Source organism: Camelina sativa, chromosome 20 (genome assembly GCF_030686135.1).
Source record: "Camelina sativa cultivar CO46 ecotype springtype chromosome 20, ASM3068613v1".
Classification (NCBI taxonomy): Eukaryota; Viridiplantae; Streptophyta; class Magnoliopsida; order Brassicales; family Brassicaceae; genus Camelina; species Camelina sativa.
This window is the reverse complement of record NC_141899.1, coordinates 26,601,412-26,618,172: the sequence shown is the minus strand read 5'-3', so window position 1 is coordinate 26,618,172 and position 16,761 is coordinate 26,601,412. Positions and strand designations below refer to the sequence as shown.

General features: G+C 35.2%; 1 protein-coding gene across 1 annotated transcript; it reads right to left on the bottom strand.

Moving 5' to 3' along the window:
- Positions 1-15,485: 15,485 nt before the first annotated feature.
- On the bottom strand, positions 15,486-16,422 carry LOC104771331 (uncharacterized). Its single transcript, XM_010495847.3, has 2 exons — positions 16,235-16,422; positions 15,486-16,126 (listed from the first exon to the last, which is right to left on the bottom strand). The coding sequence occupies exon 2, from the start codon at positions 16,056-16,058 to the stop codon at positions 15,774-15,776; it is 285 nt and encodes a 94-aa protein (XP_010494149.1). The 5' UTR covers positions 16,059-16,126; positions 16,235-16,422; the 3' UTR covers positions 15,486-15,773.
- Positions 16,423-16,761: the final 339 nt, after the last annotated feature.

The following is a 16,761-nucleotide window of genomic DNA, read 5'->3' as shown; positions in this document are numbered from 1 at the left end:
TATCCACGTGGACACATCCATGAAATACATACATATCCGAAACCATGTGGATAGCATCCATTGTTCAGATATTAAACGCTTTAATGATTCTCTTATTAGATTTCAAATACACTCCAAATAGGTGTAAACTACAAAATTACCAACCAATGATAACATACTCTAACCAAAGTTTACAACATACAAATAGGAAATTACCCTACTTGGGATGTCTATACTTTGTTTTCCCTCTTGCCGTTTAAGGTTACTTGTGTTAGGGTTAATGATTCTAGTTTCATGAATTGGGGTTTAGTCTTCATGTGTACGTCTAAGGGTTTTAATTTCATTGTCAAGGGAAAACTGTTTAATCCTTTAGGGTTTACAGTTTAGGGTTTAGGGTTAAATTTCTAGGGTTTAGGGTTTAGGGTTAGGGGTTTATGTTTTAGGGTTACGGTAAATGGTTAATGATTTGTAAATAAGTTTTGTTTACGGTTTATGGTTTACGTTTTAGGGTTTACTGTTTAGGGTTTAGGGTTTAGGGTTTAGGGTTTAGTGTTTAGGGTTTAGGGTTTAGTGTTTAGGGTTTAGGGTTACGATAAATGGTTAATGATTTCTGAATAAGTTTGGTTTACGGTTTATGGTTTAAGTTTTAGGGTCTCTGGTTAAGGGTTTACATTTTACTCTTCAGGGTCTCCTCTTAATGTGCTAAGTATTTAGTGTTTATGGTTAGGGATTTCCGAATAAGTATTTTCCGGTTTTTGTTTTGGCGTTTAGGGTTTAGGGGTAAGGTTTTTCTATTCTTTTGTTAAGAGTTTAGTGTTTTAGGTTTAGGGGTCAGGATTTAGTGTACTATCGTTTAATGTTTAGGGTTTAGGGGTTACATTTTACTTTTCTAGTTTCGCGTTCAGATTTTTGTGTTCACAATTCATTGTTTAGGGTTAACAAATTTAGTGTTTTGATAGTTGAAATACGTTTATACTTTGTTAGCATTTAATGTTCTGATGGTCTATGTTCACATGGACTGGTCTATGTGCACATGGACAGGGACATATACTTTGTGGACAACATAATATATCCTCTGTCCGCACATATTATGGACAACGTAACCCAGTTGTTGTCTACTGAATTCGTGGAGAACATATTATATCACCTGTGCAGACACATTGACAATCCATAACAACAACTATGTGCTCTGTCCACAAATGCTATATCCACATTCTGTAAAATTTCTTGTCCATGATAGTTTCTAAATATGTAAACGACCCTTACAATAACAATTAGGGTTACTCTCTCTACAATAGCCTTACATCCGCTGCCACTTCAACATTTTTCCTACGGTTTTTCACCACTAACACACAATAATTGACAATACAGATGTGGCCTTCCCCTACAGATGTAGCCTTCCCCTACTACTGAAAGGAACCCATCAATGCAAAGTTGTCACCTACTACCCATCCCCCCTATGTACAATGTTTCTGTATTATAGTTTTCATCCATTTTCAAAAAACAAGCGGGAAAGATCCCGCCATCAACGGACGTACATTGCTTTTTAATTAATAAATTATTTTACGCCTTACTCTTCCACATCTACATCAACCAAGTTATCGTACTGTCCATTTTTTAGCCTTACCTTAGTTTTCCATCCTCTCGCCTTACTCTTCCACATCTACATCAACCAACTTATTTTAAGACGACAATAATTATGTTTCATATAGAGGTAACATCAACTTACGTTTATTTTCATATCATTTTTACTAATAGTTTCTGTAAATTTTATAATTTTTATGCAGGATACGACCACCAAAGAAATTTACATCCCTCCACACTTACATGCAAAAATTGTAAGCTGTGCTGCTAAAGATGGGGTAGACACTTTGAAAATTTTGATAAGAGCTGACAGTGACTACAAAGATGCAGTCCTCTTAAACGAAACCCTCTCTACAGTTTGTCTAGACAAATCAGAGCATTTCATCTGGTGGACCATGCCACACTCAACCTATAGTGCTTTCTACCAGAAATGCCTTGCCAAACAAAACCCATACGCTATGTGGGCTGAGCTTAATAAAGGGTTGGCGTTTGAATTCTTGCTCCATTAATACTATAAGGCAGGAAGATGGGGCCCAGCTTATGGCTTCCACACAGAGGTCAATCTGCCAATCCAAGATAGCCACATGGGTCAGCATGTATTAAACCCACCTACGAGGCAGTGGAGAGTGGGTAGACCTACATGCCCAATATGCAGAAGACCGTGAAACAACCGACTTTTTTAAAAAAAATAATAAATAATAAATAATAATATGATATAATAAATAAACTACAACTAGTGGTCCCATATCCACTAGCCACCTAACCACAATCACAACCAACAGCAGAATAACCAATACCAAACAATATCCAAATAATAATCCAATAATAACCAATAATCATAACATCAACAATATCCAATAATCAAATAGCAGAAATCATAGAACCAGCAGCCTAGCAATGTTCTAATAACTCAACTCTAGCAACCTAGCAAGCTAGACAAGATCAAATCGAGTCCCTAGAACATCCTCCTCTTCATTGCCTTGATTCCACGATCACACTTTGCCTTTACCTGCACCACAAACACATATTGCAATGCATGAGTATTTTATAAACACTCAGTAAGGCAATCCTCCCATCTACTGGGCTATACACACAAGCAATAGAGTATCAATAACCAATACACAACAATCAACAAACGACAAATAACAAACCAGGACTCAGCATCGACCGACGCCACACATGCATCGATCGATGCCAAATGGGGAAGCATCGATCGACACAGAAGCTGCATCGATCGATGCAAGTGTAACTTGCATCGACCGATACCCTCTCTGCATCGACCGACGCATGCTCGACGTAACACGAAAACCCTAGAGTTTTACGCGCCGTCCTCGCACTTGCATCGATCGACGCAAGATATGCGTCGATCGACGCAACGTCGAGCACCGTGATTTCCTCGAAGCTTCTCGCCGGATCTCCGTTCCTACAACCACAAAACTCGATCCCAAGCCACAAGAAAGCTTCCTAACGTCCATAGCAACGAACTAACAAGCCTAACATCACACGACAAGCAGATTAAAGAATCCTCTAGCTTAGATAAGCCATGGTCATGCACTTACCTTTGCCACAGAAGAATCTGAACCTCTAGCAAGCAAAAACGAGCCTCTAGGAAGCTCCTACAACGATCCCAGCTACAGATCTCACCAAGAAACGTCACCAACCTCCAAGAATCTCCCAAAAACGCTCAAGAACTCTCACAAAGCTTTTTCTCTCTTTCTATTTCTCAAAAACGGCCACACAACCACGAATGAGACAAAACTCGCATCTAAGGGTTTTCCTTAACCCCAAAACGCAGCGTTTGACTTAAGTCAGAACGCACAGAATTGAGCCAGCATCGACCGATGCTCCTACTGCATTGATCGATGCACATCCCAAACCGAGATTCCGGTTCACGGATGTTACAGACCGTCACACCACCCTGCCACATGTCAACAACAATTCCCTTAAAAAAACACAATCGGTAATTCACATAATATTGAGAGGAATAAGATTTTCTTTTCCATGTTGTACTCCGTTCTAAAGTTTCATTGTAAGGACATCAGTCCGCACTTATCAACTACTAAAATAATCTTCAATTAAACAATATTAATTCTTCAATATCCACATGGTCGCGTTTCAAAATATAATGTTCTCTTTGTCCATTCTCACCTATGAACAATGAAATCCTAATTAAGATGTTTTCTTTATCCACCTGGTCAATGTTATACCCAAAGCTAGAAGTGCTTCTATTTTATCCAATTACATTAGAAGTATATTCATCAATAAATTAAATAAATTTAGTGTCAAATTATTGATAAAATAGATTGTGTCATATACTTTGTGGACAGCCAACGCAAACCCTTGTCCACACACATTTTGTACAAAATACCAAAGTGGTTGTCCAATAAATGCGTCAATAGCATACTTTAACACCTCTCCACAAACATTGTGATAACCAACTAATAACCTATAAGCTCTGTCCACAAAACCTTTATCCACATTGTATAAATGTGATGTCCATGTTACTGTCTAAATATGTTACGCCTTACAATAACGATAACGGTTACTCACATAAATATTTCTCATCAAATGTTAGGAGTTACACATAAAAATAACAGCACACAAGTTAACTGTCTCTAAACAAACGATACAACTATTTTACATTTAACTAAACAGACCAGACCGAATCCAAATTCCACCTACTCGTCCTGTGATATGTAGATAGGGGCAACTAATTCAGTGTAGATGTCCATTGCATTTTGAGCCCAGAATTCATCAACAATGTCGTCTGTGATGGTCGCCATTTGTTCAGGTCCATTGTCGTTCGCCAACAACTCAAGCAACTTCATTGCTACCAGACCACAATCACTGTAATGCTTGTTGACATAAATGCCTTCATATCTTACCCATTTGAACTTCTCAACTCCATTATGTTGTGACATTGGTGGCTTGCAAAATTTATGAATTATGTACTGTAACATCTTCACAATAGGAGCGATGTGCTGCTCCACTTTTCTCTTACCGATCAAATCCACATTTGGATCAAGGATGTACATGCACGAATTTGTAGGTTAATGGCAAGTTCAACCCAATGCTTGTTTTTACAAATCATTGGCATAAATATAGTGTCAATATGCTCAAACCAGTCTGAAGGACTGCCAGGAAAATACCGGTCCAACAATCCTTTCCATTGCACTCTCATCTTGTTCTTTGCAATAGAAAAAGCTTTGTACTTCCGCAGTAGGTAGTTCCCAAGCCAAGGAGAAGCAAACGTCGAACGCTCCTGCTCGAGGACATATCTATGTCTTTGTCTTAAGAAAGACACTAAGACCTCAATATGCTCTTAAAGACATTTAAAGAAACTGTAAATAAATCCTAACCATTAGTTTAAAAAAAATATATAAGTACAACAAGATTTACCAATGTAGACACCCATTTATGTGGTTCACCAAGTTCAACTAAATTTTTCTTGTCAATGAGGTGTTCACTGCAAGGCATAATCTTATTAGTAAACGACATTCAATAGTATCTATTACAAAATCATAAAAACAATTCAAGGCAAAGCATAATTTACGTGTTAGGTGCTTCTTTCAACGTTTTCTCAAAGCATTTAAACAACATTGTGTCTAGATGAGGTAATAAATCATGTCCATTAGAAGGAGAGTAAGGGGGCTTCTTCATTAACTCAGCAACAAGGTTTTGTTCCGCTTCGGTCAGAATAGCACGCTTTCGCTCCTGTGGAGGAGAAGAATCCCTTATATCTAAAATATTAGAAGGTACAACTTCTCGGTCCTGGCAGATTATTTATCATTTGGTAGTCTACATCATCTGCTACATATAACCATTTACCGAATAGCTAAACAATTATTACCTCCGCTTCATCGCTGGATGTGTCTTCACCTGGCTCAAGATTTGTCAATGGAACTTGCTCATTTTTTCCTCCCTACAATAACATTATATAACAAGATTAGCTCATCCATGTGTTCAGTATAATAAATACATGTGTTCAGTATAATAAATACATATGTTCATGTCCAAGAAATCATATCCATGTGTTCAGTATAATGAATTAAATGCTAGAACTTGTCGACTTACTCACATATCCATGTTCACAAACCTTATCTGCACAAATTTCTTGTTCAACGTCTGACTTCCTTTATCCCTGTCCACAAAATCATATCCATGTGTTCAGTATAATAAATACAATACTTGAACTAGTCATCCTAACAAAATCGTATCCATGTGTTCTGTATAATAAATACAATACTTGACCTAGTCATCCTAATATCCTATACATGCGGACAAACATAACTAACTATATGCAAACATAAGGATAAATCAATAAAATTACAAGTTTCTTGAATTTTTTTTCACCTTATCTTGACCATTTTCTGGTTCATTGTCTGACGCCCTTTGTTCCTGTCCACAAATTCATATCCATGTGTTCAGTATAATGAATACAATGCTAGCACTTATCACTTACTCTCATATCCATGTGGACAACCATAATTAAATGACCACATAAGGATATTAACAATTGTTTATCACCTTCTCTTCGCCAGTTTCTCCATCATTGTCTGATGTCCTTTTTCCCTAACCATGAAATCGTATCCATGTGTTCAGTAACATGGAAACAATTCTAGAAGTATTGCTCTTACTATCACAATCTACTATATTACCAAATGACTAAAAGACCTGTTCTAAACAACTTTCATCCAATGGAATCCTCCCACATTCGTCCTGTAAAAACAGAATTATAAGAGCAATTTAAACCAATTTCTTACAAACTACTAATTTACCTTACTATACACAGTCGGTGCCGACTCACTGACCGTGATACGTTGTATGTTCTCAGGTTGTGGTGTGTCATTGTTATGAACAAATAATGAACTCAGGAAGGTATTAACTTGATTACGCCCCTCTGCCAATATAGATTGTGCACCAGATCCATCCTCCTTTGCTTTCTCCTACAAGAAACATCCTCCAAATTTAAAACATTGAGCTTTCTAACAAACAGCTATTAATTAAGAAATTGCATCGGCCCTCATCCATGTTTAACCTCATCGTCATCAGCAATGTCTTTCATCTTTGTATCATAGATGACATTTACTTCAGCTGAATAGGAGGCTCCATGCGAGTCCTTCGTCATATAATATAGTTAGTACAATGTTTTTGAGTTTTTCCAACTACCAAAATATTCCTATAATGGTTTCTATGATTACCGTGTTTATAGGTTTGCTTTCAGTGTCATATATTGGATTGTCAACTGGACAAAACCTCTTCATGCTACTTGACTCTATCTGTATGTAAGTATTTCAACCAGATGGATAAATATACATCGATTGGAATTTGAATAAAGTTTGAAATTTATACAAACCACTTACCCTTTCTGGCGAAGGAGTCCTTAAGACATCCTTCATATCAACACGAACCATGTCTCCCTGTTCAATCCATAAGAGCCATAAAATTAATCAAAAAAAAATTAAGCATTCAAGCAATGTAACAATTTAAAGGAAAAATCCTATGTAGCCCACCTGAAACTCTTCTTTCTTCTCACCGTCACTGTATTCTACACGTGTCTCTGCTCCACAGTTGCTATTTGTAAAGTCACAATGGCTCTCAACCTGCGATTACAGATCTAGGTCATCTATCTACCTAGTTGATTTATGCATATGAAAACATACGACAAAAAAAAATTAAAAAGTGTCTCTAACCTCATTCTCAATGTCTCGGAAATCAATCTCATCATTCACATCCACCTTCGATGCCGAACACTTTTGCAAATGACTTCCACTCTGCTTTGACACTAAATTATGTAAGAGACATTACGGTCCGTCTAATCCAAAAAAAAAAAATTGGGATAACTATTTCCAAACCTCAATTCCCTTTACCGTTAATACAGGAGAAACTTTTCCGTCAAGCTTTTCCGTCAAGCTTTTCCTGACATTCATTCTAACAAAATGAAATAAACAAGAAGTTTAAAAGCTAATTAAATCAGATATTACAAAGTATAAAAAATAGTTACTAACCCCAGCCGGAAAATCAGCAACATATTAACGTCAATTGTGACCACCTTCCATAATACCCTCCCCACTTGGGTCAACCTCAGCAGTGATAACATCCTCTGCCCCATCTTTTATTGGCGACGTTAAATAAGCCACATTATCAACACCAACGCCTTCAAGTTGTATCCCCTTCAATGAGATATCCTCGCTAGCAGAAACACTTTCACTTTGCTTTTGTCTGGAGTCACTTAAAACTTTTCCTATTGATCCGAGATACTTGTCGAAATTTACTTTTCAACAATCTTCTCTTTCTAAGCGCTTTTAATCTCCATTCAATTTTCTTGTTCTGCCCCTCTAACTTTTTGAACTTCAATTCATATTCAGACCTAAGATCAACTAATTGCTCCTCAAACCAACACTTAAGTTCAGATACCGCATTAACTTCAACGTCAGCCACCATTGTAGGACGTTTGTTTATTTTCAAACTCCCTCGTTTAAAGCCAAGTCTTTGCGACTTAGATCCTCGGCGACAGACAATGTGACCTCTCTCTATCTGCGACACCATATATATTATCTTCCTATCTTTAACTTCATCATCCCACTCTCTCCAGCCATATTCGGGTGGATCAACAACACGATACGGAATAACTACCAATAGGTTAGTCATTCTACTATCCATGTGGTCACTTATTAGAAATTAACTAATCACGGTTTCAAAAAAACTAGACAAATCATTGTCAAAAAAAAAAAAAAACTAGACAAATCAAGACAATTACATTTGTCAGCTCTTTCCGTCACATGAATGTCTCTCAAATTAAGGTTGTTTTTGGCAAACAATAATGAATCCCATTCCAATATGGTCCTCGTGTCATTAGCACCAGATATCTTCTCCAGAAGCCCCGATATGTTGTCATACGCAAGTAACTGTAGTGACAAGGGAAAACCGGACAAACAAATAGTCTTCTGCTGCAATTTCTCGGTGAATGTTGAAAGAGCGTCCTTGCATTTACCCTGAACTCTCACTTCCTTGTTAACATGTGTGATTTGCAACCTATTATCTGGCCTCATCGACGCTATTGTCTTCAATAGGCCTGGGCAAAATACCCGGATCCGAAGATCCGATCCGAACCCAATCAAAAAAACCCGATCCGAACCCGTATCCGAAATTGTAAAATACCCAAACGGGTTCTAAATCTCTAAATCCAAAAACCCGAACCCGAACCCGATCTGAACCGAAATCCGAAGGGGTATCCGAATATATCCATATTATTAATATTTAGTAGTAATATATTAGTAATATTTATAATTTTAATAATAAAAGTGTCCAAAATATTCAGATTTTTAGATATTTTCGATAATTTGAAGTATTTAAACTGTTTATTAGTAAACTTGGGTTAAAAATACTCTAAATTTTCCGATATACTGCGTATTATTGAATAATTTAGACTAAATTAGATACTAAAATTTTGAGTTTTGTGAACTTTGGGTACTCCGAATCCGAACCCGAAATACCCGAACCAAACCCGATCCGAACCCGAATTCTAGAAATACCCGAACGGGTCCTATACATCTAAATCCGAAAACCTGAAACCGATCCGAACCCGAACGAGTACCCGAATGCCCAGGCCTAGTCTTCAAGAAAGATTTTCGCCCCCAAGGAAAAGCGAGGAATGCATCTACGTCTTCAAGCATCTCCACATACTTGAAAGTTAGACGATGTGTCTGGGTTTTGGCTATTAGGACACCATCAACAATTAGAAGCAGTGCAAGCTGAAGTTTCTTCATCCCATCATTGAGTAATGGGTCTTCGAGGACTTTACTAACATCCGCCAATGTTAGTTTCCGATCTTCGCCAATCAACTCATCCCAGAAAAATGTATCCCTACGTTCAGGAATAGGGTCGTAATCGGGTTCGTATTCTTTAGGGAACTCACGACAATCCAAACAAGTCACAGCACCAAACTTAACCAATGAAAACCTAAGTGGCTGTCCACCGAACACTATCCACATCTCATACTTTTATTTCGATATTACCTGTCTACATTGTAGAGCGTGAAGTAACTTGCAAGATATGGGACACTCGCTAACCCGTAAATTGAATAAAAATCCCAATGGTGAATCCAAAATCCTTTCCATTTCAGATGTCCCTTTCACCACATCTCTTATTACATTGAGAGTGTCGGGTTTTGAGTAGATGTTTAGCCTCGCATTTGGGTAGCGGTCGGTGGCAAATAAACGTGGGGGAAGAAGAATATCCCACTCCGAGTTACTCTTCTCCGCCGTTTCTACAATAGTTTTGGTTGGTGACGACGGTTTTTCAATTGATGGAGGTTTGAAAAACCTAGTTATATGGTGATTACATGTCATCGAAAGAGATGCACGACCTCTGACGAAGCACAGAAAACGGAAAGAACAAGAGAGACCGGTAGATATAATTGCAGACTCCATGGGAAGGCTTTCCCAAAAAATCGACGGCGGCGGATCTAGGTTTTCCAAAGTGACGAAAGCTGATAAACCACTTTTTACTTCATGGTCAAAAAACTTAATCAGTCAAAAGGCAAAAATTTTCTTTAACTCCTCTAAAACAAAAACGATGTCTCTTCACTATCTGATTACAATGGAAAGCTCTAGTTAAGGGGTATGTGTGTCTTCTCACAGAACAAAAGTGCTTTATAGACCAAAAGCGTGTCAATTGCTTAAGTTTCTTTTAAAAGTGTGCGATAGTGCCAATCTCCCTTTTATTAAATATCTTGTCATTTTTTTTACATAAATAGAAAACTCTCTCTCCTCTCATGCACTTTCTCTCCCCTCATGCACCCTCTCTCTCTTTCTGCTCTCTCTATTACTTTTTATCTCTGTTCTCTTCCCTCATATTCACTAACGTTGAAACATTTGTCATTTTTTTCTCTCTTTCTTTCTCTCTTACTCTCTTTCTTCTCACATTTCCACTCACGTTGGAACTTATGCTATTATTTTTTGAAACATGTTATTTCTTCGAATTACATGCAATTTTAGTTAATTTCTCTTTTTAACATGCTACTGTTTTATATAACATGTTATTTTTATATAATAAACGTTATTTAGTTCAATATAACATTAAAATATTTTTATGTAACACGCTATTTTTATATATTACATGTTATTTAGTTCAATATAACATATGAAATATAACTGTTACATGTTATTTTAAAAAATCTCATGAATCATTCACTCTTTCTAATCTAACATCAAAACAAAAGAGGGTAATTATGTATTTTCACTCCACAATGAACGCATTGGTATTTTTCTATTTTTATGCTATTTTAGTCATTTCTATCCATAATTGTAGTGTGGTATTTGCTAATATTATTCTTAATTTTTTTTGTATCACAAATGTTTCTTAAGTTTTTTACGTAGTGTAGTTGTGTAAAGCACTTTATTTACTCGGTATATTGTAAACATACCTAGAATTAGACTAGCTGCGTAATGTATTTTCCTAACAACTTATCAACCATAAATTGGTAAGCTTTTTTTGTTGAATGGTAATTGTCCCAGAAAATATACGAAAATAAATTTTTGCATGTATAACGATTGATTTAGTTGCACAAAAGAAAAAGTACTTCTAGTAATCCTGTTGCACAACATCCTCTGTTCGATACTTCAAGTGCTATAAAAGAAGAAATAATTTTTCTTGATAATTATTTAATTAGTAGAGTCTTGGTACTATTTCTAGATGGCCAAAATATTTAAGAGCAAATCTAGTTTGCTCTAAGACAAGGAGGTATGTGAAATTGTGAATCCAGATCCAAAGAGTAAATTCATGGATCCAACGAAATCAGATTCATACAAAAAAATACACATATTTGGATCGATTATAAGCATAAAAATATTATTTTACTATATGCATAAATGATACAGAAATTCCTCAAAATGCCATAATTTCTGTTTTTTCTTTCCAAAATCTCACATTTAATTTTTATTTTTTCAAAAATACCACAAAAGTTTTATTTTCCAAAATACAATAAACACAAAAAATTGATTTTTCATTGGGTAGAATTTCCTTTTTTAGGTTTGGGTTGAAAATTTTAGATTTAGGGTATAGTTTTTAGGGACTAGGGTTTAGTGTTTAAGATTTAGGGATAAGCTTTTATTATAATAAATTAAGTTCAGTTTTGTGGTATTTTTTTAATAAAAATACATTTTAGTGGTATTTTTGGAGGAAAAAGTGGTATTTTTGAAAAAACTCATTTTAGTGGTATTTATGAGAATTTCCCAAGATGATACTATTATGATAGTTATTGTTAGTTTCTTTCAAATTTTTTTGTGGCTATAATATATATATATTTTTTGTCAAACATTGGGCCACAACAGGCCGGCCCATTAGCCAAATCTCTACATTCGTAGGAAGAGGGACTCGATCCCTAGTGTGATGTGTGATGGTGTCTTGTGCATTGAGAACTTACCATTTGTTCATATAAAGAGACTAGTAAAATATTATATATTTTGAATACTATGTAAGTATTTACTTATTTATTTTAGTTAATTTACAAAACATCTAAATTTTGAAATTTCTAAATATGGCCTAATGTCTTTTATATTTTTACTAGATTATGACCCGCCCGATGTGCGAGTTTAGAGTTTTTAAAATAAAATAAAATTTAGCAAAGAATATAAAATAAACTAGGGAATTTCCCGCACACTTGTTCAGGCAAAAACTTTATAAAAATAATTGTTATCTAATTTTTGTTTTTGTGGTAAAATACATTACTAATTAAATTCTTTTATACGTTTTTGGGGGTAATATATTTTCACAAAATAGTTCAACTAATTTAACAAACCAAAAATTAAATTAATTATAAGAGTAAAAAGAATTCCAACAAAAATGTAAATGGAAAAGAATTGACCAAAAAAGACACTATGATTTAATCTTCAATAATAAAAATGTAAATAAGTATTCTAATATAAACATAAAGTAATATAGTTAGGGGAGTTACCCGCGAGCATTCGTGACCAAATGTAATTAACAAAAATAATTTAAAATATTTGTAGGTTAGCATCTGATAACTTACCATTCGTGGACATTATATTGGGGTATGACTGCAATAAAAATAGGTTAAAATTCATGCTAAAATCAGCTTAAAAAATATTAATATTTTAAAATTATAACTACAGTTAGAAATTCAATTCATAAAAACAGTAAAGCATATCAATAGCATCTCACCATAGATAAGCAATCAAAATCACATGATAGTAAATCCGATTCATTAGAATCGAATGTTGTGACGGAGCGCCTCTATATTGATAACAATTTTAAAAATAGAAATTTTCTCGAAACAAATATTTATAATAGATTATAGTATTTATTTTTCATTTTTTTAAAATGGTAAATGGGATATGAATATTTGATTTTCAATTTTGTTTTTTAAAAAATAATTCATGTTTATTTTCAATAGTTTTATTCTAATTTGTTTTCTTTGATCCTCCTACTAATTATAATCGTCAGGATCTTCTATCTTATTTAGAGTCTTTGCTCATCCTTTTAGTGATGGAGTATCTTGCCGAAAAAACATTGTTTTTTACCGGAGACTTGTAGCAACCTAATGAGATTTTTTCAGGGTTATAGAAAATTGTGCCATATCTTCAACTTAAATAGATATTTGTAGTATATCCTCTTGAGATTTTTTATTTCCTTCTATCGAAATCAAACTTTCATAATTATCTATAGAAATTTAATATTTTCAAAAATAGAAACTGTTCTCGAAACAATATATTCTAATATTTATTTTCTATTTTTAAAAAAATTTAAATGGGATATGAATATTTCGGCTTCTTGAGTTAATATGAAATTTGGCAACCAAAGGCCTCGATAGTTCTACAATTTTCTGATCTGCTTTCTTCCCAACTGGACATTTGAGTTAACAATGTTCGATAAGCCTCCACACATTTGTTAATAGAGACATTTGAAAATTTCCTTGGGATGTAATTAATCATCGCTTTCCACTTTGGAAATGTAGAAAAGTATATAATGTGTAGGGTTGAAATCGTGCAACTTAGCCAACGTTTTCTGATCAATTATATAAAGCTTGATTGGTTGATAGTTCCATATTTTAGTTTGGTTACGTACTTTACTTATTACTGATTTTTAAAAATATTTACGAAACATGGGTATGAAGATGATATGCTATACGGTCAACTTAATTATAAGTCAACCAAGTAAATTATTTTTGATCGGAAAAGAAAAACGTCAAGTCTGGTTTAGGGGGAAACTTATAATTTTAGTGAACAACACGCAAATTAACATTTCGTTCTAGACAAAGACGACTTCTTAAACCAAGCCAAAGGGGTGACACAAAACCATGTTATAATTTTGAGAGAAGAGAATAACAAAACAGAGTAAAAGATCTTTTTCTCTTTTAGAAGATAAGAACAAATTTAAACTTCGATCAACTGAATTGTTACATACATCAACAACAAATCTGTTTTAGATAGAAAACAAACAGACACTACATCATAATGAGTTGTGTCTCTTAGAACTTGTGACTCTTGGATGAAACGTCACAAACCAAAACGTCACGACTTAAACGTTGCGACTCTGAAACTCAATTATCAACCAACACTCCCCCTTAATTGAGTTTCCCGCTAACTCCAATCTTGCTTTAACGTTCTTTAAACCTTGTTGTGCTTAATGAACTTCTCTGTTTCCAGGTAATTAATGATTTTTCTTCTCCCTCTGGTTAGAGCTGACTCTTTTTCTTTCAAACAGGCTGTTGCACCGTGTGACTTTCTTTCTCAAAAACATCACACCTTTTTTGCTAAGAAGCCTTCTTCTGTTTCGGTACAAATAGACGACTTCTCACATTTGAACCCTTGGTTTTTTTTTTTTCACTTTTTATTTGGTACCTGCAAACCTTTTCCAAGTATCATTCAAACTTTCACCATGTGAGTTTCGTCACGTGTTTTCCGTGATCTTCATCGGCTGATCTTGCAACCTTCTTCCACTCCTTTTTCTCTAAGTGAACTCTTTTCTTATTGCCTTTAGCAACTGGCTGCTTCTCCCTTTTCTCTCTTACGTAAGCAGCTCCTTTCTTTCTTGATGACTTTCTTTGATCACCATCACATTCACGTATCTGTGACGTCTCGTGCGTCAAACGTTTTCATATCTTCTTCGGTTATCTTATCAACCGGTTTATGCTCCATTTTTCTCTGAGGTAATTATCCTCATTTTGTGCTTGTGCTTGGTATCTTCCATTGATCACCATAAAATGCTCCATTTTTCTCTGAAGTAAGCATCCTCCTTTAGTGTTTGGTGTCTCCTTTTGATCAGCATAAAGTGCTCCATTTTTTTTTCTGAGGTAAGCATCCTCCTTTATTGTTTGGTATCACTCTTTGAACACCATCACGTCTTCTCTGCTGAGTGGTCTTGCTCTGTTCATCCAACAGGCAGCTTCTCCATGTTGACGTCTTTCTTTCAAACTCAACACCACTTTTTGCTAATTCGTCATAATCTGTTTCTTTAAACAGTGGCTTCTCCATCCGGTTCCGTTGAAGAAATCTTCTGATTCTCAACTTCATCGAGTGATTTCTTCTTTGCATCCTTGTGACATACCAAGACATTGTTGAACAAAGTTTTAGAACTCTCCATTCACAATTTCATCTCCACATATATGGTATCCATTGCCTTCTTGAGAAGATTTTCTATCTCCTTCATCCCTTTGGAGCTTCACGTACTACTTGTGAAAATAATGGTGTTGTTTGTGAACGTTTGTGAAATAGTACTCTCTCTTGTCACCACCATCTTTTCCTATTTCGATCTTCTTTTCTTCTTCTTCTCACCCTTGGTTTGTTGTCTCCATCATTTTCTTCTTCGTGCAGCGGAATTCTTCTATTTTTGTTTTGCTTGGACAGGCTCCAAGACCAACATAAGCTCTGATACCATGTTATAATTTTGAGAGAAGAGAATAACAAAACAGACTAAGAGACCTTTGTCTATTTTATAAGATAAGAACAAATATAAACTTCGATCAACTAAAACTTGTTACATACATCAACAACAAAACTGTTTTATATAGAAAACAAACAGACATTACATCATAATGATTTGTGTCTCTTAGAACTTGTGACTCTTGGATGAAACGTCACAAACCAAAACGTCATGACTTAAACGTTGTGACTCTGGAAACTCAATTATAAACCAACAAACCAAATCTAAACCAAATACTGAGCAGCACCAAACCACAATATCTTCAATTACCAGCCTTTGCCACCATCACCGCTTCCTCCGTAGCCACCATCACCTCCTCCGTAACCGTTACTGCCTTCACGGCAACCACCGTATCCACCTCGGCCACTGCCGCCTCCACCAGATCCGTAACCACCGCTACATCTCTCGTAACCACCACCGCTACGGTAACCACCACTGCCGCCACCACGGCCTCCTCTACCACCGCCGCTTCCTCTGGATTGAGCCTCATTCACAATGATGGTACGGCCATTAAGCTCTTTCCCGTTCATCTCTTCAATAGCATCTCTCATGGATTTCTCGTCCTTGAAGGTGACGAATCCGATTCCCCTTATCTTCCAGTCTCACGATCGTTAATAATCTGTAAACAAAAATCAAACAGATCCACACAAATCAGCAGAAAACCAATCAAAGAACACTGAAAAAAAAAGACGATGAAAAGCTCATAAAATCAAGAACATGAACGTACCGATGGGACAAAATTATTCAAGAGGGGTAAATAATATATTAGACACAAAGATTATATTATTTTAACCAAATAATATAATGAATATAGAAAGTCAGCTTTCTTATAATATTTGTGTATATACGTATAAAATAAAATAATATAATCAGTATTATACTCTCAAAACAATATGTTTAGCTAAACGAACCACTTTCACAACACATTTTTAGTAGTTGACGGATATGAATACTAATAACTTATACTTCCTCCGTTTCATAATAAATGTCATTTTGATACTTTACACACAAATTAAGAAAATATATTAAAATATCATTTATATCCTTAAAATTGACATTGACTCTTGATATTCTTCAATGAATATGAGGTTAAAGTTGGAAATTTATGTTTAATATTACATTGAAAATCTAAAATGACACTTATTTTGAAACAAAAAAAAATCAGCCTAAAATAACACTCATTTTATCTCCATCTTTATGTTAATAACGTAACAACACTTATTTTCATCATTATCCATTTAACCTTCTATATTT

What these genes read in the sequence shown, in the direction of transcription:
- LOC104771331 (XM_010495847.3), bottom strand. Translation starts at nt 16,058, where the DNA reads ATGAGAGATGCTATTGAAGAGATGAACGGGAAAGAGCTTAATGGCCGT.